This window comes from Numenius arquata, chromosome 11 (assembly GCF_964106895.1).
Source record: "Numenius arquata chromosome 11, bNumArq3.hap1.1, whole genome shotgun sequence".
NCBI classification, from domain to species: domain Eukaryota; kingdom Metazoa; phylum Chordata; class Aves; order Charadriiformes; family Scolopacidae; genus Numenius; species Numenius arquata.
Genome location: NC_133586.1, coordinates 1,758,052 through 1,784,753, shown reverse-complemented (window position 1 = coordinate 1,784,753; position 26,702 = coordinate 1,758,052). Strand labels below are relative to the sequence as shown.

General features: G+C 42.4%; 1 protein-coding gene across 1 annotated transcript in view; it reads left to right on the top strand.

The window, feature by feature from the left end:
- The first annotated feature begins 4,731 nt into the window (after positions 1-4,731).
- The window catches only part of PIAS1 (protein inhibitor of activated STAT 1), a 59,859-nt gene continuing 37,888 nt past the window's right edge, over positions 4,732-26,702 (top strand). Inside the window, 2 exon segments of the mRNA XM_074156591.1 lie at positions 4,732-5,035; positions 5,038-5,198. Coding sequence (XP_074012692.1) covers positions 4,732-5,035; positions 5,038-5,198 — 465 coding nt within the window.

The window sequence follows — 26,702 nt, the reverse complement described above, 5'->3', positions numbered from 1 at the left end:
CTTTCAGTCTTACATAAAATCACTTTTAATTGGAATGAAAAAGTTTCTCGCAGTTAAAACCTGTTTTTGTTGATGCTGTAAATCTGTACAGCTTAATTAAAAGTCTGCCCCACCTCTCAGAAGATATTTTGATAGATGTAGCTTTCTGTCATTTTCTGTCCTTGCATTTGAATAGTTCTTGGCTAATTTCAAGCCTCAGAACCATCTGACCCTCTAGGTACTACTTGGCTTTGGTACGGAGTCGGAGTCGTGTACTTCACAGCTCACCATGGATCAGCGATGGCCTCTTGCAGTTGCTTTTTATTCCTCCTTCTTGTTCTTCATCCACACATTATGCAAATGGGTGCTAATGACAAAAAATCCCAATCGTGATTCAGCAAAGTGGAATTTTGTTGACAAAAATCTGGATTCAACTCAGCCAAAGGAAATGCTTTTACAAGTGTAGATGGATATCTCAGGAACGACCATTTCTTAGAGAAAAAACTATTCTGGGTTAAATTCTATTTTAAAAAAAGATACCAATTCAAATAAAATCCCAGAGAAAAGTGAACAAAGGTACTTACAAAACTAGATGCGTTCAAGGGTGGCAGTTTTCCTGCAATAAAAGTTACAGAAGTTAATTTTAGGTAAGTTAAACTAAATGCTGCAAGGCCAGTAGGATGCTTTTACCTTTTAGCTTGGCCTGTCTGTACCACAAAAGCCTCATTTCGATGCAGAAAGCAGTCTCCTACGACATCAAACTCATGGGGCAAGGCTGAGGCCCAGGGGAGACCCCATTCTCTTCACCCTCACCTTAAAACATAGCCTCCATTTGCCACGACTGATAACTTCATTTGACACAGTCCAAATATAGAATAGCTTAATTATGAAGGACAGGCCTTAAGAACATTAGCTGAGTGCTCCGAGCGAGCACATCTCATCCATTGATACTGGAGCAGGAAAGGCTAAGCAAATAGTTTTAAAGAATGGGCTAATTGTTGTGCCTATTACTATTGTCTTGCAGCTGCGAAGCTTTGTATAGCAGTAAAGTACATAGAGCTGGACTTGGAATGAGTAATTCCAGACAGGGAATACAATATATAGGGCATTCAAATATCAGGGATGGCAATTAAATTTGTTAAAGATTTGCAAAAATTGCGATGGGGAAAGAGTTTATATCACGGTAGGCTTTGAGTACTTGGCGGTGTAAACTGCACTTGTATGTGTACAGCAACGAGGCGAGCTGATATTTAAGAACTGAGAAAACAGGAAATACGCAAATGAAGCTGGGATGTGTCACACTGTAACGCTGCATATGTAATTAAAGATTATAGTAACTCATTTACATATACTTTCCATATTGCAATAACATTGTTATACCAGGAGATCTAATGATATAAAAGGGTGGCATTAACAAAATAGGCCAGTATCTTTCCCTAATTCAGGACTTCAGGTGATTAACACCCCCTCTGTAAGTTTTAGTAACGCAGGCAGCACAGATGTAATGAATCTTTCTTTTCTAAGCAAGTAGCAGCCCTTGTTTTGGGCCACATTTGAGAGATGATGGGAACATAATATGATATAACATAATTTAACATAATATTGCACTTGGATGTGAATTTAGAGGGAAGACATGTGCCGGCCAAGTCTCAGTCACTCAACTACGCTGAACTTACTCTGTAGCATATTGAGTAATGCCACGTGTACTGCTTATAAAGAATTAAATGGACTTATTTTATCTGATATACTGGCTACTCCATTTTCTTCACATACATCCAACAATTTTCACCAAATTGTACCTCTGTGTCCTTTTTTTTTCCCCCAGAAAAGGCTATTTCAGTGACACATCTAAATGTTTTTTATGCCTCCAACAATCTCAGAAATAAAAGATCTTTTTAATGACTTGGATACATTTTTCTATCAAGCAACAGAGTCATCAAGAATCTATCTTTAAATAACTTTTGAAGTTATATTCAGGATCAAAAATGCTTTTTGAGCAGAGAGTACGTTTGGGCCATTAGACCAAGAGGGAAAAGTGTTGGAGACTTGGACTAATGAAAACAGCATGTTAGCAGAAAAAAATGCTTATCTGTTTTAAAAATGTTATTATGTCTGAAATGGTTTTAAGCAAGTGAGTTATGTGACATGAGACATTTTTGGGGAGGCTACAGCACAGGAAAATAGAAGAAATGGGGGTGGAATGTAGATTCTGGAAGTCATTTATTTTGCAGCAATATGGCAAAAAGGGGGAAATGAACTCTTGAAAACTGGGAACTGAAAATATCAAAACTTTGAATGGTTGAGGAAAACCCTGATCTTTATTTTTCTCTCTCCCGCCAATGTCCCCCCCCCCCCCCAAAAAAAAAAGGTTAAAAGAAAAAATATTGTCATTTCAGCTCAGAAACAGAGGTGACTGACAACTGAAGACTATTTTGGGGGTGTGCTCTGGTTGCACCCCAGTTGCGGTACCTGATGGGCATGGCCTTTGCAAAGGAAGATGGAGTTGTGACAGATCTGAGCGTTGCCATCGCTGACAGAGCTGCGGTGGAGCTGGATCGACTGGGAGCACCTTTGAAAATTGCTGTGCGTTGACAAAGTCTTTTCTTGGCAAAGAAACCATCATCTAAGTCTCGGGAGTAGAGAGGAACAAAATTTCATTACATGTAAATAATTGGCTAAAAATAGAAGCACAGATTGCTTTTCACATTAAGTTCCTTCTTCATACTAAAGTATATACCGCATTAAAAAAAGAAGTGACTATCAGAAGTCCAAGCTGAAAAATAAAGGGCCTGCACTAGCTGTGTCTGTAAAAATACTTATTTAGGGTGAACTACGTTGAATTGAATATTCTGTATCCTCTTAGTTTGCTTTCTTATTTTAACATATCTGAAGACATTCTCAGCCTGTTTTATTTAAAGCAAGTTTTGAAAGAGGACACTGTGGTTTATGGCCATGTGTCGGGTTTGATAGCGTTATGCCATGATTTAGCAAAGCACTTAAGCACATGTCCACATCCCACTGAATTTGGTAGGAAGTGAAGAAGCAGAGCAAAAACTGTTTGCTGCGCAGCAAGCCTCTTTCAGGGGAAAAAAAAAACAAAACAATTGAAAAAAAAACCGATTTGAGTTTATACAATTATAGATATTTTTGCCAAATTCTTTAAAGTAGACACAAACTCGTAGATCGTTATTATATCATGATTATTAAACATATTCAATCATTCAAAACGAAGTATTCTAAACCGGGCTGGTTCAGACCACTGAAATAGATCAGCTAATTATGGTACATGTGGGCGTACCGGGTAGTCATCTGACTTTTATTTTTTTAGGTATCTTGCCTCGCGCCCTGCCCCCTCCCCAAAGCAGCATTTGAGGCACTATGATAAGTCTTCATTACATGCAGTATTAAGCCAGAGTATCGGGAGTATTACTTATCGTCCTTTCCTAATTGCTCCTCATTTTCCGAATGCTTCGTTTGATGTGCTGACGCTGAGCTTGGAGAACTGCAAAAGAAATCAGTGAGAACAGTGGACACTTCTCATACCCGTGATGGGAATGGGCCCTAAGCATGACCTGGAGAAGAAAGAGGAGGCAGAAGACACACCTGGGTTTTCTGTCAGTCTGGTCTCGAGACCAAGCTGGGGAATGTTTTTGGGTAAAATGCTTTGAAATGAAATATTTGGAAAGAGACGTGAATCTTTGGAAAGATTCAGAGAATCGGGACCTTATATATATTCTTACCCATAAGCAGGACGGCATCAAAAAGCTACTTACTAGAAGATATTCAATAGCACTATCACAATCTTCCCTCAATGGAAACTACCTAATTTTAAATTGTGGCTAACTATTCAGGTCATATGGGAGACATAAATTATAATTCAGTAATAATCATGAGTGGTAATCTCTTTACCGCCGATTCCCTGTGTGGCCTCAAGCATGCTTTCTTTAATCTGTAGAGTGGAGACATTAATGCTTTTTTTTTTTTTTTTTTCTGTCTTGCACTGCAGATAAGTGCTTTCTGAACGTATGATGATGAATTTTATAGCAGCTATGGAAAAATAGCAAATTTTGCATCTCCCACTTAAAAGGGTGTACAATACTGGCTGTGGTCAACAATATTTTTCCATCCCTTGCTCTAAGTTAAAGGCCAAGTGGAGAAAGTGTCATGGCAATTTGTAATTATAGTGTGACAGGTGGGTAAAAGGAAGCTGAATCAAGCCAAGGTGTGTGATTTAATACTAGTATTTAAGCTGATCAACTTCACAACTGATGTAGTCATCTTGCCAGGTACCATTTTTGGCGTGTATTTCTCCTCTCTGCATTATCTAAGAACCCACATTTTACTCAAAAATGATACAACCCAGGCAAGTTTAGATCTGAAAGCTCTGCCCTGATTCTGTGGGCTCTCCTAAAAACACTTGTATGGCTTTTCCGAAGCAGGAGGCAAACCCGGGCAACCTCATGTTGGTTCCCCGAACTTCCCCTGCAGCCAGTACAACCCATCGTCGGTACGAAGGGGGATCCGGCTGATGGCAACTCGTCCTGCACCCGCCGTACCACCGGCTGCGGCCCGGCCGGCGCCGGGCACCCACCCTCGGCTCCGGCGGCAGTGGAGCCCGGCCCGCCCCGCCCCGCCGGGAGCACTCGGGCGCCCGCCGGGGCACCCCAGCCTAGTCCCGCGCTGCTTCACTCCTAAAACACTTAAAGCTGCAGATTTTCAGTTTTCAGAGTTACAAAATTGAATCAACTTGGAATGCGTAGCCACCTCTTCCCTCTGGTGATCCTATTCGAGAAGGCCTCCGGCACCCCGGGGTCTCTGGCCGGCGCGGCTGAGGAGAGCCGGGGCGCGGGCCCCCTCAGCGCTGCCCGCTCTCCCCTCAGCGCCCCGTTCCCCTCACGGCCTGAGGAGTGGGGGAGGCGGCACCGAGGGGGCTACGCCGTCAGAAGGAAACTTTCCAGCGACGCGCTACCCCCCGAGCTGGACCGGAGACCCCCCGCCGAAGATCTGGGGCTCCCCGCAGTCCGGGGGAAGGATCCTACGGGCCGCTCCCCTCCGGAGACCCCCCGCCCGGCGGAGCGCAGAGGAGAGACAAAATGGCGCCGCGATTCAAACGCTGCGCGCTGCGTGCCGGCGGGGGGGCGGCGGGGGGGCGGTGTCCCGGCGGGGTTCACTGCGCCTGCGCCCGGAGTTGCAAGATGGCGGACAGTGCGGAACTAAAGGTAAAGCGCAGCTTCAATTCCCTTCGCGATGCCCCTCGCTGCCGCTCTCGGGGCCGCCCGGGCTGTGTTTCCCCCCGGCGCCGGGGGCGAACCGAGCCGCTGCCGGCCCCTCGCGGCGCTTCCGCGGCGCTGCCTCGCCGGGCTGGCTGCGGCGGCGGCGCCCCGCCGGCAGCGGGGGCTGAGGGACGGGGCGGGGAGCGGAGCTGTCCTCCCCTCGCCCCACGGCTCTCCGCCGGGCAGCCCCCCGTGCCCGCGGGGGGCGGCAGCGGGGCGGGCTCCCCTCGGCGCCGGCGGAGGGGGCGGTTGGACTCGGGCCGGGCCGTCGTGGGAGCGAGGGCGGCGGCGGCGGCCGGGGGAGCCCCCGGGAGTTGCTGGCGTTGGGCAGCGCCGTTCGGCCACCCCCGAGGCGGGGAGGGGGGGACACGACCGTTCCCCGGGCTCCCCGCAAAGTTTCCAGGGGACTCCGAGCAGCGGCGGCGGGCGGGGAGGGAGCCCTGAGGAACGGCTCTGCCCGCCGTTGACAGGCGGCCGGCTCCTAACGAGCGCCCTCCCCGCCCGGCGGACGGGGGTGTGTGTTGTGGGGGGGGGGACCGGCGGGGGAGCCCCGTTTGCCTCCTCCCGGCTTCCCGGTAAATAAAGGACGTCACAGAGAGATGTGGAGGAGTTGGGCGATGTTAAGGTCGCGGTTGTCCCTGTCATCCCGCGAAACGCACCGAAGCCGGGTGCTGCGGAGCAGCCTGGAGCGGGGTCAGGGCTCCCCGAGGGGGTGAAGCCGGGCCGGGGGTGTCCCGCCGGGCTGCGGCGGGAGGGGGACGGGAACGGACACTTAGAGGGGACCCCGCTGGGGGTGGAGGAGAGTTCGCACCGCATACCGGCGTCAGGTATTTTTGAGGAATAATCGTGGTGGAATATTGGGTGTTGGGGAATCCACATTGTGCTCCCCCACCCCACCCCCCCCCAAAAAAAAATAAAAATTAAAAAATCCAACCAAAAAGACCCAAAAAAATCTTTCCAATTGCTTTGACAAGGTGTGCGTGTGGGAGAACTCTGCCTCGCACGCCCGACAGCGTGTTTAAAAGTTTGAGAATTGCACTGCAGTTGTCACAGGGTCGTTATTTGCCAGGAGGGCTTCTGCTCCGTACTTGAAAGTTAATACAGTGAAAGACGCAAATCAGAAGTATATTAAATGCGTAACATAAACTACGGAATATGTAAAGTATGTCTAGGAAAATATTTTGTCTTTCTCTAGAGTTTCAGAAGGTCTCAGTTTTCTGTGTATCAAAGGTTTCTTGTGCTTTCGTTTTTAGATGCTTAAAGAGCTGTCAGGATGTAAAGAAGTATAAAATCTTGCGCGTGTTCCAACTTTTTGGGGTCCGTGCCTGCCAGGTCAGGACAAATAGAGCCTCCTTTAAATCCTCTGCTGTTCTTTGGGGTTTGTTTTTTTGGGTATCTTGCAGAGTTTATTGCTTGGGCTTAGTTGCCCCCAAGACTTTTTTTTTTTTTTTTTCCCTCCTGAATTGTGCTTCCTACATAATGAGATAAAGGGTCAAGATGTGATTCCGGTGTTGAACTTTTGTTAATCTTACTGTGGCAAGTGGAGTGGTGTGTTGTGGTAATTGACTTTTGAAGAGTTTTTGGTGCACAGTAGCCGTTTTGAGTTTATGTGATGCTTTTATAAACAAGACAGACTGAAACAGAGTGAAAATAGGCAAGAGCTAGGGAATAAAGGGTGGTTTTTTCCCCGATGTATGTTAAGGTGGTGGTGAAGGACAGTGCCGAAAGGCGTGATTTTATTATGAAAATAGACAATTTATTGATCTTAGGAGCTTTGAAACCTGAAGCCTCGGGTCCGTGGCCGAGCCTGCGGGGGCTCTGGGTACGGACACACGTGTTGGAGCTCCCTCGGTCTGCACCAGCGTCACGTCCAGGCCCAGCTTTTCCCCTTCTCTGCAGCTTTACAGGTGGAGCTTTCATAGAAGGGTGTTTGTGTTTGCTTGTCATCCTGGACTTCTTTATTCATCTCTTCCTGAAACCTGCTTCTTGAGAACCAGGAGAGAGAAATTATGATTTATTTATTTATTTTTTTAAAGTACTGTTGCTGCCTCAGGGATCTGAAGGGTAAATGTCAAACTGACTAGTTTATTTTCAATTTCCCTTTGTTGCTCAGAATACGTAGTGGTACGTGAATGCTGGGACTGTAGGACGGTAGCGCTGCATTCTGTGAAAAGTTGGTTGGGTTTTTTTTTTTTTTTTTTCAATAGCTATGGGGGCTTGGCAGTTTACATAAGAAAAAAAATAGTTATTTTGAAGACTTCTATACTTTTTTTTTTTAAACTGTACAAAGAAAAAGAGGTGTGTGGGTGTGGCCCCTCCGTCAGCAAGGAGAGGGAAAGACAAGTGGGCATAAAATCTCTGCTTAGAGTTGTAGCTGTCACATACCGTTTTTTCAAAAGAAATGCAGCTTGGTTATTCGGTACTAGACGAGGTGAGTGCTCCTTGGAAAAATGTGGGTAATGGAAAGCCGTTCTGTTGTACTTGGGTGCAGTGGGTATTTTTAAGCGGGAGTACATCCCCAGAAAACGTGCTTTTAAATTCTTTCTTTTTTTGAGAGTTGAAAGGAGCCGTAACTAAGGGAGGGTCTGCGATTAAGACACTGCTATTTGAAGAATGAGCAGTGAATTCCTTTCGTTATTTTAATTTTCTTAGGTAAAGTCTTTTCATGTTTCTCCTCTGATCAGTTAGCAAATGGCATTGATTTCAGAATGAGTGACCTTTAAAAACTAAAATCAAATGTGATGGTTGTGCAGTAACTCATTTGTCTTGCCAGATAAAGTTTGTCAGAAAAACTTAGTCAAATTTCTAAAACTTTCTTGCCGTCCTGTGTAAAGAATCGTGGGGGTGCATGTGGGTAATGTACATACGTGTAAATCGGGGAGTGTGATGGGACGAGGAGTATTGTCAAACACACAAAGCAAAATTAAAGATCTTGCTTCCTCCAGAAAAACAGTGATCATTTTCTTACTTGCCATAATTTTTCACAGAGATCTAAATCATGAAATAGCATTTCCTGTAATGTATTTTCTTATCACAAGCCAGAGTATTTCAGTCTCTTGCCCCATTTGAGAATGTTTGTCCTGTTCGGAAAAAAAAATAACCAGATAAGATCAAACATACTTTGCAGATCCCAGACTCGCAAGGTTACTGAATTCTCTGGTACTCTTGAAGGTTTGGAGAAATTGAACCAGTGTGTTTCCATTTCTGTTGATGAAACAAGGTAACTGAAAAGTCTGTTCTTCCCTGGATTATCTGCCTGGCTCTATAGGCTGAGGCATATGTGAATTTTCCTGATCTTAATTACTATTCCTGTATAATTGCATACAGACTCTAATTTATCTCAAGGTAAGCTATTTAAAGCCCTTTCTAATTGGAAGGAGTATACTTGAGTGATTAAATCTTTCCTTCAATATTTCTTACATCTCTTTAAATTGGTTATTAGATTGTTGTGATCTTTGCCTTCTACTCAAGTCTTTTGGAAATCATTACACAGTTTGCAATAATCAATTCAATTATACATGGATCAAAGAATGAAAAAGAAAAGCTTATGTTCTAGTATTGTCATTCTTGATACTGTCCTAAGAAGCTGGTTTGGAAAGCACATGCTGGGAGGTTTTCTCCTTTGTTCTCTCTCCTTTTAAGAAAGTGCCTTTGGGGATTGAAGAGATCCCTGGTGTGTTTCTTGTTAGACACAATTTATACTTTAAAAAAAAAAAAAAAGTGAGCCAAGAGTTTGAATGAAAATTCATAATAGCATTTCCACACAATAGTGATGAAAACAAACCATTTAAAAATATTCAGTTGGGAAATACCCCCTCCCCTAAATAGTGAAGCATTTTTTTGGGGGGGGTGGGGAGAGGGGGAGGCAAGTAGCACGGCTTCCAGGTGGTAGTGGTAATAGTGACAAATGGATCTCTGGTATGGAAACGCAGTTGTGTTGAATTGCATCGTCAATGCTAATAAGCATAAGCTACCTATTTCAGTGTTCAATTAGAATTTTACTCTTCTGTATTATGAGCTATTTTTGCTTAATCCTTTTATAAGTTGCTGGGGTTGCGTGTTTCTGTGATTAAAGTCAATATAATCCACTTTTCATTGTTATCTGAGTCCATGGATTACGTTATTTTCATGCCTGTAATTTTGTGTATGTCAGTATAATTGTATTTTTAACTATATTTTGGTGTAGGGTTTCTTTTTTTTTTTTTTTTTTTTGAGCTTTTGGTTCTCAACACTGGAATTGCAGCTATCAGATGAATAAAACTGGTAGCTGTGCATCACAGCTTAACTGTCAACGCCCCGATCCGTAACACATCTTTATTGCCGGTAAAAACCAAGATTGCAGGTTGTGTACACGTAACTACAGCGTCAGCACACTTCTGGCATAAACCCCTCAGGAACGTTAGGGGCCATCCTGGACGTATCTGTAGGCCTGTAGGAGTGAAATTCTTACTCATTGCCACTTGTGAGAAGAAAGAAAGGTGTAAGAACCAGTAGTTTATAAGTAGTTATTTTTAATGGATTTATACTTCATTTGTCTTCTGGATATAAAGGTATTTAGAAATTAGTTGAAAGGCTTAGAAGCTAAAAAACAGGTAGAAGATGCATCTTAGCATTATTTTGTGAGAATAAGGGAAAAGTGTTACCCCAGGGAAGGGAAGGGCTCAGGACTGCTTGGCCATTGATAAGAATGTTTATGGATTGGACACAGAAGACAAATATTTAAAAGCATCTAATGAAGCAGGGTGCAGACAGTTAAGATATCTTCAGATACTGACGTTATTTATAGGGATGTAGATGACTGGTATGGTTTATATTCTGACCTCCATTCGTACAGAGCACAAAGATAAGTGCAGACCTGTCACTAATGTGTTTGCCAGGGTGGGTTTTAGTTCCTGTAATCCCTTCTCGCAGAAGTCGACATCTGATCGTTTTTCTCTTTAGTGCCATTATAATGAAAAACAAAGCAGAACTTCCAAACACTTGAGACTTGAGAGCTCCCTGTAATTGTTCAGAGATACCCCCCAGCCCTCTCCGATTCTCCGAGTGCCGTGTTCCTGCATTTCTCCGGAGTGTCTCTGATAGTCCTCGTTGGTTGTGGCAATGCTTATGAGCAGGTTTGGAGCTGAACCCCAGGGTTAGTTTGCCGATGGGCTCCATCAAATGTGGGGTTCATCGGTCTCTGCTGAAACTCTTTAATTTGAAATCATAGTACCTTTTTCTGCTGTGAATAACGTTTCAAAAGGGTTACTTTGTGAGGGCTTGGTATCGCCCAGTGTCCCAGAAGACTTGTGGCTGGGAAATGGACTGGATCTCGTGTGGCTTTTCTCTTACGTGGTGCTACTGGTGTTTGGCCCTTTGGCTCCACAAGGAGAGATTTCTACCTACAAACCTTGCCTCAAAAATGTCTGTTTACTTTTGCTGCTCTGCTTCTACTTCAAAAACTTTTGCTTTGATGAAGGATGTTACAGGTGCCCTTCTAATGGAAGACTCTGCTTTATCCCTCTCCATAAAGAGTAGTAAAAGCCTTCTGAAAGCGACGATTTCAGTGAAGAATGCAAACATAGTTTTTACGTTTAAAAACTTGTTGGGATATACCTTGTGTGTCTTTTGCAGTGCAGCAGCCTCAGCTTGTGCTGTCCCCTCTAAGTAGGAACTTAATCTCTGGTTAACACACAAATGTGCCTGCAAGAATCACAGAGAGAGAGGTGTTTGTCCTGTTCTTAAGGGGGGAGAAAAGGGGAAATATATTGTTTGGGTGACTGCTGTGACATATGCTTGGGCAGCTGAATTTAGAAATCCTCTTGATCAAGCTCAGGTATTGATTGTCTCATTGCTCTGTCACTATTTCAGCTCTGCGCAGGCCAGTAAATGCTAGGGGTGTTGGTTTGGGCTTTTTAAAATGAAGATGATTGGATTTTATGATGCAAAAATTGCATGTTGTACCTTCAGTGGTAGTCTGTTCACAAAAATAAATGCCTTTCTTAAAAGTAGATTCTTTTGCTAGTTAAAGGGGGGGTTGAGGAGAAGAAAGGCGCTCCAGTAGCTTACAAAAGGGTGCCTATTTCTGTAGTTTTACTCAACACTGTCAAAGCCATTTTGAACAACTAGCCACTGCCATAAAATGTGGCTATTTCAAAGTGAATTAGAAGCTTTGGAGCTACCACAAAAAGTAGAAGATATTAAACCTGTGAAAGTGAGAATCTATGGAGCTGAGGATGGGGGTGGGAGATGTTATCTTATCTAGCCTTGTTCTGATCTTCCAAATTTTCCCTAGCAGCCAGAACCAAATTAAACCAGGTAACATTATATTATTGTTCTCCATGTGCTGTAGTACAGTCCTTTCCATTGTCATTTATTTTCTTATTGTTTTTGCTGAGACTTCTCTGTCTGTTGCAGCTGTATTGATCCAGGAGTTTGTCAGCAATTTGCTTAATCTTATTCTCCTGTTGGGATTATGGCTGGCTATAGATGTACTGCTGTGTCTCTGCTGTTATATTCCGTCCCTTAGCGTAAACTGGAGGGATACCAGAGTGCTCTGTAAGCAAACATTGTATTCCAAGGCTGGGGAAGAGCAGGAATGAGCAGAAGGTGGGTATTATGAGTCTTGTCTAGAACACGTGGAACAAAGAAGTGAAAAGCTAGTATACAATTAGACCAAAGGTCAACCAAAGCTTGACCTTTATGTCTGTGGGAGATGATATACAAGAGATTTATATAGGAAGTGACATGATAATTAATGGAGAAGGGAAAGGAGCCTTTTAAAGCCAGTGCTTGGTAAGGATAGAGTCCTAGGCTCTGCAGCAGAGCAAAGACTCTGTGGGAATGTTAAAGTTTATTCAACATGGAAGACAGATTCACTTTATGTGCATCACTGAAGATTGCTCTGTAGTGAACTTGCCTTGTTTTATTTAGGAAATGGTAATCAGCTTTCTGGGTACATGCTAATAAATATGTTCTGCCTCCTCTCTGCTTCTGCCAGGACTGCATGGGCTGTAGGTGATGCTCCAGTTGCTAATTTCCATCCGAGAAGTACGTCTAACAGCAGGAGAGAGTAAGAAAGGGAGAGTTTCAATCTCTGTTCTGCTTTGGGGCTGATGCACACCCAAGAACTTTTCCAGAATAGTAAGCTGTGAAGCATCCCCTCTGTAGATATTTTCTTCTCTATGACTTGCATGTTTATACATACTAAGAGTGCTTTTTCCCCAGTTTCCAGCCCTACTCCAATTTGTTGCGCTAAATTCTTCAAACAAAGAGTTCAGTAGGTCTCTCCTGTTAGCTTTTCTTGGTCTTATTTTTGGTTTGACCATCTAGTTGCTCCCTTGGTCCTCACCACAGATTATTTGGTAATTTTGATTGGAGGAGACCTTGGGAGATCTCCAGTCCAACCTCCTGCTCAAGGCAGGATTAGCTGTGAGGTCAGAACAGGTTACTTGGGACTTTATCCAGTCTGGTCTTTAAAACCTTCAAGGATGGAGGTGCACAACCTCTGTGGGCAACCTCTTCCACTGCTTAAGTGTTCTCATGGAGTAAAAGTTTTGTGTTTTTTATATCCAGCCTGAACCTTTTATTTCAGCTCGTGCCCGTTGTCTCGCATCCTTCTGCTGTGTACTTCTGTGAAGATCATGGCTCTGTTTTCTTGATGACCTCCTTTACATGTTGGAAGGTTGCCATTAAGTTCCTCCGAAGCCTTCTCTTCACCAGGATGAATGAGCCCCGTTCCCCCAACCTCTTGCCAGATCATCTTGCTGTTCCTCATCTTTGATGATAAGATACCAGCAGCTTGTTTGGGGATGGGATTTGGGCAGATGACTCTATGCTGCAGATGTAGTTCTTGAGGAGTTTTTACTCCTGTGGATTTCTGGTAGTAGAGATGTATTACAAAATCCTTAACATCCTCAGAAATGTGCAAAAGTAGTTCCTGAGGCTGTTCATTGGAAAAGCTGGAGGTTGCTTCAGAAAATTAGATTTCAAAAGCGGTGAACCTTCTGAGGGGAGATGATGACGGGCAGTAGGGAGGCATCTGCATCTCTTCACCAGGAGGTTCTATAGGATTATTGTCCATTTTGAACATTGATATACCAAGCTCTCCCACTCTTTCCTCCCCTCCCATTAAATACATGGTTATAAAGCAGATGGAGAACTGAGCTCAGTCTCCTTACTGCTTGGTTTCAGCATTGCCTTCACTTCCTGAAGATGCATCTTTTGTGGCCACAGCCATTCCAGTGTGCAAACATGTGATAAACGTTCTCAGAAATTTGCATTGGACAGGAGTTAAGATGTCATCTTTGGGCAGAGCTGAGATTAGACTCCTGGTTTTCTAAGCTAGGTTTATCCTAGGAAAAAACCCAGTTCTCTTCCAAAGAGATGACAGAGTATAAAACTCCAGAGCCCTTTAGGGACACTAGAATTTTATGTTGAAGCTGTAGGGGTTTGTATTTACAGTGTTTATTCCACTGGGGCATGTACTCAAGCTGCCAGGCAGTATGGCTTTACCTTTCCATACTCTACAGCTCATTTCTGAGTAGCCACAGGATCTGTCATCTGCAACATTTTCAGGGGGGTGGTTTGCAATGGGATGCCCTAGGTCCATCAGATTTCAGCCTTGGCCCTCGTGCCCGTGTATTTGCTTGATGCTGTTCCTCTTTTCTTGAGGCTCACAAAGGGGAGCAGATTGGCAGCTGAGCCAAAAGGCAAAGTTTAGCAAAATATTTTATCCCTTGTTGCTTCTGGGGTTAAAATTGCCTCTGAGTATCTCTGCAAAACAACTGGTAGTCCTGAGAGATACTTTATTGGTCTATTCTAATCTTGGTCCTTCCTCATATTTGTGGTCTGATCATTGTAGCAGACCATAGGAGGTTCCTCCACCTTGTTTTGCATGTGATGGTGCCAGAGCTTCCTCCTGAGAAAGTATCTTACTTCTTGAAGAGCATCTTGGCTTGTTTGCTGTGTAAGGGGGTATCTTATTTTCGCTCTCCAGCCCCATGAAGAAATTTACTGTCCCATAAAGTAGGAGAGTTGGTTGAGAATCATTCAGAGCTGAAACTTCTTGCTTAGCTTCATTTACAGTCTTCTGCAAGATGTTCCTCCTGCCCTCTTTGTGGAGTCTGGACTTAATAAGGCCTCTCTGTTCAGCTTTTCAATTGAAAACATGATTAGTTAGCATGCAAAATAGAATATAAGATGAAAATAGCAGTGAACATAGTTTTGCTTGGCAATTTGGCATAGGTGCCGCTCACTATTTATTTTTTTAAAAAGCAGATACAAGCAGAGGCCAAATACAATAGGGATAATGTGTTTTGTTCAGGTAAAATCTGTAATCTGAGCTGCAGGAGTGTGTCGTAAAAAGTTGTGTGGATGAGAATGTTTTCTGATACGTTCATTCCTCATATTGTTTCTTGAGACTCCCTTGACAAAATGATCTCACTTTTGTGCAGATGTTGTATCTTGTTTCCCTGGTGCAAAATAAGAGTCTTTGAAACAGTCCAAGTATTTGTGTAGATTTTCAGCTTATTGAAAAATCTGTTAGAGACAGCTCTACCCGGGCTATCTATGGAGTTGTTAGTGCACCTATAAATATAGTGCACCAAAATGAAAAATGTAGGAACTTCAGCAGCGGTACAGAAACAAAGCTGTTCTTTTTCATAGGTTCCATGTTGATTTAGCAGTATCTCATCAGTGAATCTGCTGAGGCCGCTTGATGGCAGGGCTTCAAATTTTTTTAATCAAGTGTCAGAACCGTTGTCGGTTTGAATTACAAGGAATTTTGGATAATATTTTTCTAAAGGGTGTACACCCAGGTTTTCACTCAGTTAATTTCCACTTTTACCTCTTTAGTGTTAAAATTTGACTCTTTCAGTTGAGAAGTAATATTTTTATTAGAGGTTCTTGACAATGTTGCCTGGGTTTCTGAGGAAATGGCTAAAAATAAACGTGCATTATAAACTGAATCTTAAGAATGTAGCTTTACTGATTCAGACCAAGGGTCCATCTGGCCTGGTACTGTCCCCTACAGCTTCCAGAAGTGAGCGTGTAGAGAAAAGTGAACAGGACAAAATATAAGAAATAACTGTCTCCTCTCTGCAATATTTTGCAGGTTTCCCGCTATTTTCAGCTCAGTCCTCTGAACCCGATGGGACTACTAGGTGGACAAGCCATAATAAATCTATTTTCCAAGTGCCTGTCAGGTTCCTCTTGAACCGATACAAACTTCTTTTGCTCACAGCATTTTGCTAGGGATTTCTGTTGGGCTGCTTGCTGCATGAGGACCCTTCTCATTTTGTTTTGAGCCTGCTTCCAGCCAGCTTCATCCACTGGTCACTCTGCTGTGTAATGGAAGAGACTGGGCAGCTGATCCCTGTCCACTCTCCTTGTGCTCTTCGTGGTTTTATAGATTGCTGTCATATCTGTCCCCACGTTCTCTATTTTCTAGGTTGAAAAATCTTAGCTTTTGCCATTTCTTAATTAGGAGAAACATGCCGGACTTATGTCATCCTTCTCTGAAACTTTCCACTTCTAATATATTATTATTTTTTTTTAAGATGAGACCACTAAAACCACCCGCACTTTGGGATTTATACAGTGTATATAATGATTTCTCTTTTGCTCTCTTTGCCATTTTTTAATGATTTCTAACAATGATTTGTGTGTTTGATGGCTGTTGAGCTGATGTTTTCATATGTGCGTTTATCTTGGGCCCAGGAGCTTGCTCTGATGTGGGAAAGGTCATCCCAGAGCCCGTCACTTCATGGGTAGAGCCAGGTCTGCCTGGGCTGCTTTTCCCCATAGGCATCACTTTACATCTATGTACGTTGAATTGCTCTGTCACTGAGGTCTTTCAGTGATTCTTAAGGTTGCCTTCGTCCTCAGCAACTTCGTATCTCAGCAGCTTTGTCACCCCACTGATCACTTCATTTTCTAGGTCGTTAACGAATAGGTTAAGCTATGTGTGCCAGCATAGGCCCTTGCAGAACGCCACGCATGACCTTCCCCTATTGTTTGGTCTTGGAACAACTCGGACACATCGGTAATAAAAGAACTTTGAATAGCAAGCTAAGGATCTGCGGCCTGTTTTATTAAAAAAAATAATTATTAATGCTGTAAGAATACCCAGCTTGTGTGTGCAACTGGATTTTCATAGTTTCCTTTGACCTGTACTATTCTGTTGTTTTTAAACATATGTAGAACTCTGAGGTGGTGCCAAGCTGTTTTAAGGGGAAGCAGACGTGTTGAAACTTGTTTCCTATGTTCAGTTAACTAGAAAAGTTTTTAAAAATATGCCTTTGTTTTTCGGAGTACGTTCACATATCTTAGTAAAAGGCTTGAGCCAGATATTAGTTGATTAACTGCATTGACTCCCTCGTTCCTTGGGCCTGTGCGTGACTGATGTCTTGATCCCTCAATTTTTGTTTTTCCTCAATCGTGGACTGTCCTTTGCTTTTGACCTAGAGGCTGAGCAAGGTTGTGAAGTGGAACTATGCTTACAACACCCTTACCTGGAAGTACGAGCTATATAATATCTAGTTGAGTGTAGGAGGAGGCAAAAGGGTGAAGACACTTCATACTGAAATGGTGGGCTGAAACCCAGAAAATGCTTTACTTTTTCATGACAGCCTAAATAATCTTTCTCTTTTTTTTTTTTTTTTTTTTTCCCCCTCCCCTTGCCTTTGGCCCATATTTGTAAAAAGAGAGGCAGAGTATAAATTCATGAACATGTGAGAGTCATTCAGATGACATTAATGAGCTGCAAAAGGCTTGTATATATGCAAATTCCTATTCAGAGTGGGATTTGGATGAGTGCGGTTAATGAGGTGGGGCAATAGTTTGGTCAGTAAAGATGAAAAGGAGCAGTGACTGGAGCAGCATCCTCCCTCTGCCCCGCCAGTAGGGTGGGAGTTCGGGGGCGGGGGGGGCAGCTCGCTCCAGGGTGGGAAAAGTAAGGGAGGGTTTGTATCTGCAGTCCGTACTGCAGAAACACCATACATTTTCTGTTTTCATTTGGTCAGGATTTCCAGGGAAGTTTTAACTTCGCTATCAAAGTTTTCTTAGGCAGTTCTTTCAGTTCTGGTTGTTCTTGTGGCTGAAGCCAAGTGAAATGCAGTATCATTTTTGGAGTTTACTTGCAATAGTTTTCATGTATTTTAAATGATAGGTGTGGCTGAAACTTGGCTTATAAAAAACCACTTCATTCCATCAAGCGGTTTGTTTCCATGCAGGGCAGGGGTTATTGTGTGAATAGATTAATTGAATTCAGTCTTACTTTGATTATAAGAAATATACAGTGCTTGAAGGATGAGGTGGCGGGGAGGGGGACAGTGTGTCAGATTGATGGCACCGGGAAATGAAATATCTCTCTTCCCACTGAGCAGGCGTCCTTATTATCTCTCTTTAACGTGCGCCAGTGTGACTGTGAAAGAAATGTTTCTATAGGCCTTGTCCATGCTATATGTGGGCCAGGAAAATATGGCATAAATAATATATTCTTAGCTTTCTAAAGCACTGTTGAATGTTTTGTCCTGGGATCAATCATTGCAAACTAGTGGGTTCTTAAGCATTGCATGCTTGTCTTTGAGCCTATAGGTAACACGATGCAGCTAATACATGTAGAACTACAATTTTCTGGTGTGGATAGCACTGGAAGGTGGAAGGAGAGAGTAGCCCAAAGTCGGATTGCGGGGTTAGGATCAGCTTTGCCAGGAATTTAGGCCTTGCCTAAGATGCATCTTCCCAGCCTGTCTCTGGCTGCGTGTTGTCATTTGAAACTGTTTTCTTTATCCTCTTTTGAATGCTGAAGAAAAGCAGGAAGGTCTGCTTCCTCTCCTATTATTCCATCATCTTTTTGCATTTTTACATAGCGGGAAGAAACCAGTCGTTGTGGGTGATATGAAAAACTAAGCTTCCTGCTTTCCCTTTCTTTGTCCCCATGCCTCTTTTAGATGTCTTCCCCAGGATACGCATTCAGGCTTTGGCACCGCTGCTGCCCCGTTGCTCTCTTTCCAAGCAGCGCTGGTGCTTGGAATGAAATCAGGGTGATTCTTGACAGTCTTAGTGATGCCTTAGTGCTGTGAGTATCAGCCAAAGAAGTCATCCATGTCTCATTAACTTGACTGACCCAGGATCCTGAATCCTTCTCGGTGGGAACTAGGTTGAGTCCTGACATAGTAAGATTTTTTGAAACAGGAGGTAAGCTTCTGACTGCCAATATTTTCACCTGGGTTTGGACAAGTGACGTACGAGCGTGTTTTTTTTTTTTTTTTTAACCAGCTACTGATTTCTCCTCTGTAATAATCATTTTATTATCGCACTTGAAAATTGATCTGTCTCAATATGTGATGTAAGTATTAATTCTGTGTCATATTGTTGCATGTGAAGCATAATTACATTTTTTAATGCATCTATACAGCTAGGAATAAATTGGCCTTTTGTGTCCATTTGGCTGTTCTATAAATAGTCAGACCTATAATTTGTGTTTCCTATTGTGCCGTGACAGACAATAGCTCTTCAGAGTTTGAAAAACTGACTTTTCTTGAATTACTGGGTGGCCATATGTGGTTCACGTGTAGTTTCTTGCTAGCACTTTGCTGTGATGTGGCTACTCTCTATTTCTAGATACCTTGTTGAGAGAGAAAATGGGCTAGGATGGATCAGAGTGATTTTACTAGGTGGTATTCTGGTCTGGTTGCATAGCCCTGTGCGTTCCCGGGATAGTCATGAGTAGTCATATTCAATCCCTGAACCATTCCCAGATTGATGCCCCCTTTCCACCTCTGCCCACATTTCTGAGGTTTACGCTATGTATTTTAAAACTCTTTGCCTTTTTGGAGTGACTGTGGGAACAGATATGTCATATATCTTGTTTGTAGTTCTTGATTCCCTCCTTTGACTTCTCCTTCAGTTCTGAAAAATACTCTTATCCACAGAATCAGAGGTTGGAAGGGACCTCGTGAGGTCTGCTCTACTAGTTTCCTGCAATTCTGTTTATTCGGCCGTTATCAAAATCCAAATAACCAAATCTGGTTATTGGCCGAAGAGCTCCCTGTAGCGATGCCCAAGTTCCTCTCCTAAACCATCAGCTACGTAATGAGAAAAAACACATGAGAAATTGAGATTATTCTCCACTTCTGTCTACTTTGTGTTTAGTAACTTTGAATTTCATATGCAGTTATTCTTTGATGAAAGTGGTCATGGACTAGAAGAGCCATGTAAACATGTGAATGTTATTTCTTGGTCTTGCTTTTAGGCTGGTGCCTGAAAACGTGAATCTGTTGGTTCACAGGCAGATGCTTCTATAAAATATAAAGGGTTAATAATTCTTCTTCGACCAACTGATGCGGTTGAAAAACATTTCAGATACGCAAGGTCTTTAAATATAATAAAAAGTATTACTTTCTACCAACCCTTACCTCTCTTACATCCTTTTGTTTATGGCCGTTGCACTATTGATAGATAAAATATGGGAAGAGAAGTGGCTCCCAGATAAATGGTGATGCTTAAACAAGACAATTTTCAATAGCTTTTTCTAGGAAGGACTAGGGCTAAGCCAGCAGAATGAAGAGAACTTGGATCATCTGTTTCAGGATGAACTTTCTTCGTGTTGTTCAAGCTTTTAATTCATCTTGATGACTTACTGCTATATGACTACTTAATAGTGTGTAGTTTGGCTTCCTAGTGTAATTTCTATACATGAATTTGAAGACCTTATGAAATAAATTCTGTGCAGAATGATTAGGGTGTGGGTTTTTTTTGTTTGTTTGTTTGTTTGTTTTTTAAGAAAGACTTTATGGATGCCAGTATGATTGCTTGGTGGAATATTTGTTTTCAGCTTATTGACACAGTGGGAACTTTTGGCTCCATTGCTTATTTCTGCGATAACAATTAAGACTAATTGTTAGTAGTAATAAATTATTATTCTCAGCGGACCAGTATTAGAAGGGAACAGGGTATTTGGCCAGTGTATTTCATAGGTATTTGTTGTCAGCAGATTTATTTAATTTCTGTTCCGTTTCTTCCTTTGGAAAGGGAAATCTTTTAAGGATAAATTATTGTGTATTTCCTATACCTGATGTTTTATCTGATCTCTTAATTTTCCTGTTCTTCTCCCTTCCTTCTGCCTTTCCTTCCTTCTGCCTTTCCTTCCTTCTGCCTTTCCTTCCTTCTGCCTTTCCTTCCTTCTGCCTTTCCTTCCTTCTGCCTTTCCTTCCTTCTGCCTTTCCTTCCTTCTGCCTTTCCTTCCTTCTGCCTTTCCTTCCTCCCCCGTCTTTATTCTAGATGAGGGCAAAAAAAGTTGTCAGATTATCTAGAAGTGTTTTGGGTACATCTGACCGTATAATTTCATATCCTGAAGTGTCATCTCATTAGACACTAATTAAATAGCAAAAGTTTGTTTGTTTGTAGTGGACAACTAAGTCTTCAGCATTTGTTGATAACTTCTGGCATGTGGAGAACAGATCACTTTGCAGTTCTGTAATGTACAGAAATAAAGGGGTTTTTTTAAGTCTTGGAGGAAAACATGCGTCTATTACAGCAATAATTTGTTTTAATCAAGTGATGCATGAGTTGGCTAACACGTACGACTGTTGATGCAGTAGAGATTTAAATAAGTGTTGCAAGCAAACATCAACACTGGACGTAAGAATGTAGGTCTTGAAATTGTTGTGTGTCTCGCTGGTAAGAGGTTCTGTGAGCTGCTCGTGGAAGCTGGCTCTTTATCCATGTTGCCATGTGAGTACATTCATAGAATTCCAGGTACATTCTTCTCCAGCTTTCCTTCAAAATTGACTTCCAAAAGCTACATGTGCTTCATGCAGGTATTTTAGATATTTAGAAAGTAACTAGAGCTTCACTCTCTAGTGTTCTGCTGAAAAATAATCGCTAAAAGGATTCTCATTTAGTAGACTCCCTATCTGTAAATCCCAAATAAGTCAAATTTTTTTTATGTAACCATTTTTCTGTTTTAATTGTGTATTTTAAAAGGTATCTGGTTTCTTCTTTAAAATAGCTGGGGGAGGGGGAATAAATGTGTGTTTGTGACCTGTATGGCTTCCAGAAGCAGAGAGTTCTTGTTCCTAATTTTTTGTTCTTTATTATACAAAGAGACAAGCTTTCAGACTATTGTTGAACGCTATATAAGTTGTTATAATTTGATTATACCGATGTAGACCTTTTATGTTATTTGTTAGAGGGATGCTAATAGGACACACTGTGTTCAGCAGGCTCTCTGGGCAGCTGTGTCTGCGGCTGGCTTGGGCACCGCTGAAGCTTATTGCATGGGAATTAGCTCTTCTGTCAGCCAGTTGAAAGGCTTAGTTAAGGATAAGAACATTCTTAATAAAAAGTAAATTTGTCTGGCAGTGACCCTCTCCCAAATAGCTGAAAATAATTGTCTTCGTTATTAGCCTTAGGTATAAGCTGTTTGTCTTCAGAGAGGCACAGTTTTGTATCCAGAGATTGTCCAAACTAGTATTTCTGCAATTACTTGTCATGAAAATCATGCTAGTGCATAAGTCTGTAAAAATAATTCCCATCTGCAAAGGTAAATACACTAGGGACAATTAAGTTTGAGTGCGGCTGAAAAAAACTTGAGTCTTCAAGAACAGAAATGAAGATTGCTACTGTGTCAGCAACCTTATTTAATACCATAAGTAATAATATAGTTCACCTAGTGACTAAAATCTCTTGAGAATGGCAAAACTTTTGTTACGGATTAAGATAAAATGTGACTTTAAATCAAATACAATTTAGACATGACTAAAGTCTTGGCAGACTTTCTCCAACAAATCTGGCTTTTATGGTTTGAGCAAGTCCCTGCCCCAGCTGCCCACCCTGTTTCTCTGCCAGGACAGCGCTAATGTGCAGCCAGGGAGTGTGGTTTGCAAGCCATCGTATAAAAAAAAAAAAAAAAAAAAAAATTACAAAATCCCACAGATTTAAGCGTTCAAGCACAGAAATGGCATTCTGTGGGCATGTGGTCTGAGTCTTTCTGAAGAAAAAACCTCTAGGAAAAGGGGTGCTGTGGAGGTCTAGGGGAGCAGTCACCTACCTTTGCCAGGGTATATGTATCAAGGCTTTTAGAATATATTTCGCTCGTGTGATAGCATAGCAAAATACCACAGGCATCTGCAAAAAACATAAGACAACTTTTAACACGTGGGGATTATATTAAAAATTCCAAACTCTGCCTGCCTGTTGTTACTGCAGGCAGTTCAGTGGGGCTAGAGCTGTCTTACTGTTTGCTTTTGCAATCCTTTCACTCTTCAGTGAATTTTGTTACTTTTATCACTGTGGATTTTCTTGTCTCCAGTGAGCGACAGACATCTCTTAAGAAGTTGGTCTCATCGCCGGTGCTGGATTAGATGGGGGGCCTCTGAACCGTGGGCTAGAACGGGAGCTTAGACTTATTAGTGTTCGTGTAGACAGAGCAGTGCTCAGACCTTACTAAAACTTACTAAATTTAAGGGTAGTCAAGTTTTTTCAGCACAATACATACGAGCAATCAGTGTTTGCCAAGAGCAGGTAAGAAGAATGTTCCTTATAATATATGATCTGTAGAATTAAGTGGTTATACTTGGTAAGTTGTTAAATGAACTGAGTACGTGTGGGTGACAGCAGATTGCAGGACCCCCTGTCCAGAAGCCCTTTGGATGGAATTCCTATGGGTTTTAGGTGATCTTTTCACTGCCAGAGATTCCTGGTGTTACCAGCTGCTTGAATCTCAACTTCATCATTCGGGTAGGTTTGTTCAAGGGCCATAATGTTTATATTAACAGATATGCAACCCTATCATTTTCAAGGAAATATTTTGTTTGTGAGCATGCTAAAAGTAAATAACACCTGATGACTTAAGCTTTATAGCGCACTTTCTCTGCTGGCATGGGAAGAAATATGTACCTGGGGAAAATCAGGAATACAGTGTTTGACCTTAAGGAAGCCCATGTCTATGGAGATACCAACAGTAGGTCAACCCAAGCTATTTTTGGCACTTGCAATATATGGACATCATTTTGTTGATGCGTTTCTAATGGATTAAAATCTAATTTTGCTGCCAGCTAGACGAATGCATAGGTTGGGTCATTCGGTTGTGAAATGTTCTTTATGAGCACTGATATACTGTGTAAACGTAGGGTTTCTTTGATTAAGAAATATCTCCTTATGTGTGTAACAAAAGGCAAATGATATTTGTACCTGCTGTTGGTTCGTACCTATTCTTTTAGTGCTGCCCTGCTCGCCAAAGCGTTGTACATACGGCACCAGGAGACAGCTGGGTTTTTCCTTAGGAAAACCAATAGCCTCCTTAAAGGTTGTAGCGTGTTGCATATTTACGACTGTTCTTCGGTGCTTTTGCCTCCCCTCCATTTTGAATTACGGTGACTTCAACCTTTGAGTGTTTTGGTTGCGTTAGACAAACGCAGGAAGTTACAGCCTGTCATCCAGGCGCTTGAGCTTCCATGAATTGGTCGTTTCACTCCCTCCTGCAGATTTTCGGTAGACTGATTTCAATTTTTATAGTTTAGCCGTGATAGCTTCCTTGTGTGAGCCTTGCAGATAGAATTTAGGACTAGGCGGTGTGCCTTCATAAAAGATGGGAATATTTTTACCTTCATGATCCCCCATTTTCACAAATCTTAGATGTCTAAGAACCCAAGAGTTTAGTCTGCGTAACCGTAGAGAGCTCGTGTGGCTCAGGTAGAGCTTTCTTCTCCGAGAGATTTATATCAGGGGTTAAAGAGGCTGTGCATAGCATGCAGGAACTCTCCTGTATTTTTACAGCTGGGTGTTGGAGGCATACCGAGATTAATTCAAAACCATTTCCATACTAATCTAATGCTTCCTAGTCGCTTTTATTAGAAAAAAAAAAGAACAATTTTGATCTTTCTTTTTTTTTTTAAACTGTCTTTTGGAAGTGCATTGTGTAGTATAGTAGTTTCCTTGTTTCATAAGGGGGATATTTCTCTTTGTGTTGTCCTTGAGAACAGCGTCGGAGCGTTGCCAGTATGGATTGTCCAGACAAACCGCAGCCGGAGCCAATCCCTCCGGGCTCGGGCTGAAGGTGCTGTGCAGGGTCTCGGTGTGGGGGTTAAAAGAAATTTACCATCACCGTCTTCAATTGCTGACTATAAATGGATGACCTCCTGTTTGCTAACCTTTTTTTTTATTATTATTATTATTTTCTTCTCCTTTTCTACTTCTGTTCTCCCATCTTCTCCCTACTGTTCAAGTTGATTTTTTTTCTTTTCTTTTTTTTCCCCTTTGTGTTAATGGTTAGAGAATTGTGGAGGACCTGTTGTATAGCTGTAGGCACAAAATGCGGTGTGGTGCCCAGCCAAATGCTTCTTGTTGCGCTGGCAAATCTTTTGACTGTGTTTTGGAGCTTATTCACAGCTTCTAGTTATCATAAACATCCGGAAATAACTTGTTAAATTCTCCAGATAGATCCCAGGGCTGATTACTGGAGATGTAGAAATACCCTTTCTAGAAAGCATTCGTCAAATTGTTAATGCTGTTGCTGATGGATGAATGTGCTGCTTTGAAGACAGTATCTGGTGGTGCTGGTATTTGTGATAAATTTTCACTATTTTCCATCATGCTTTTGGATGGACACTGCTCAGTTTATTTAAAAATAAATAAATAAATAAATCGCTGACTGCTGCCTGGCTTTTACCTCTCAGGCAAGTCCCTCCCTTCAAAAAATGGGAAAAAAAAGCTGAAGGCTCACCATCTGTGGTGTTGGATCTCAGCAGATAACCTGTATCTGATCTTTTCTTGAGCAGTGGGACTTAGAGCTCATCTTGTATTATTGTATTAGAGCCCCCATGTACTTTCCAGTCTAGAAATTATGTTCTCTGCCTGAATCTGCTGGTCGTCTTAGTGGCACTTCTCTGAATCACGTGCCAGTGAGACCAGCCACACTGGGTTATCAAAGGAATTTCTTATCCAGAGGCACTAACACTTAGATTTTATTTATTTTTAAAGTTAATTCCCAACTTTCATAGATCAGTGAGACAAGATCCAGTTCTTGAAAGCAATTTCCTTTGGTCTGACCAGTTAACTTGTGCTAACGATTGGACTTCTCTAGCCAGAGAAGCTGCTGGGCCTGGGCATCTTTCCTCGGCGGGTGGAATGACGGGGCTCGTGTGGAAAACCATTTTTTAAAAATACTCATCTCTGCTGTTTTCTTTGCTGAGAGAAATCAAAGTAAATGACTCTTAATGTTGGCTGCTCTGTTAAAAGCTAAGGTTCCTGGTAAAATGCATTTACTCTGAATGCCCAAACAGCATTCATAAAGCAAAATGGTCCTGTTGTGTGGCATCGACACGTTTCTCCAACCAGATGTGCTTGTTTGAGAGAACTTGGTGAGTCAGGGGCTACAAACCGTGTGCTGATGTTGCAGTGTGTGCTGAGCAGCCTAATGCTTTTTATTTCATAGTCCTTTTGTGGATGTCTTGGAGAAAACCCTGGTTCCTCCTTACTTCATATCTGTCTACATGCAATTTTTGGTTTGGGGGACTTAATTTTCATAACTCTTAGCTTTTAAAAAAGTGTTATCAACCTTTTTGAAAGAGCAAGCTGTAGGCAGAGCATCCTTTCCTATTGATAGTCACAGGAGAGAAGTAGGCGGATGACGTAGGATGCCGCCCATGGGTTGCTTTTGCCTCTTTAAGCTATTTTCTTCCAAACCTCATTGGTTATCTGAGGTAGGTGTGGAGCAGGAGATATCCTTGTTTCCAGATGACTTGCCGGAGAATGCTTCCTCAACACGCAGAAATGGGGGGATGCTCGTGTGGCCGCAGCATGAACTGCACCAAACTGTTGAGTTCACACAATCTGGCAAGAGAAAGGCAGCACGGATCTGGAAACGAGCATCTGGGAGGTGGGAAAATAAACTGGCCTCTCTGCCTCCGTGGACCTCCTGCCCGACACATACAATTAGGTGACTTCTCTTAAGACAGTGAAATGCCCCGACGGCTTTGGGAAGGCTGTAGGGTGGTCACAAGGGCGTGGGTTGAGGGGACATGGGCTGAAGAGGGGGGTGTAGATAATGAGCCAGGCAATCCCCATGACTAATGTGGCTTTTGCGGAGGAACCTGTGTTTGTTTTGTGTTGTGTTGTCGAGCAGGAAATGTCAGATGTATGTTTATAGATTAGAGTTACCTTCTAAACTCTGCAAAGGTCTTTACAGTGAGTCAAAATAGAAATACTCTCTGTTAAAAACTGAGATAAGTCAAGTTTCTATAAAGCTTGTTCTTACTCATTTATACTTTGAACAATTTTTTCTACCGTCCTTGCCCTCTCTTTGAATTTTAGATGCTGCTTGGATATACCAGGTACCAAAATGCACATCCCCAGGACACCTAGTGTGCTCGATACTGGGATTTGCTGTCTCAGAAACTGGCTTGCAGTCATCTTGCTGTGTTTCTCATGCCGCGGTCAGGCAAGCAGCAAGTAGCTCAACCTTTT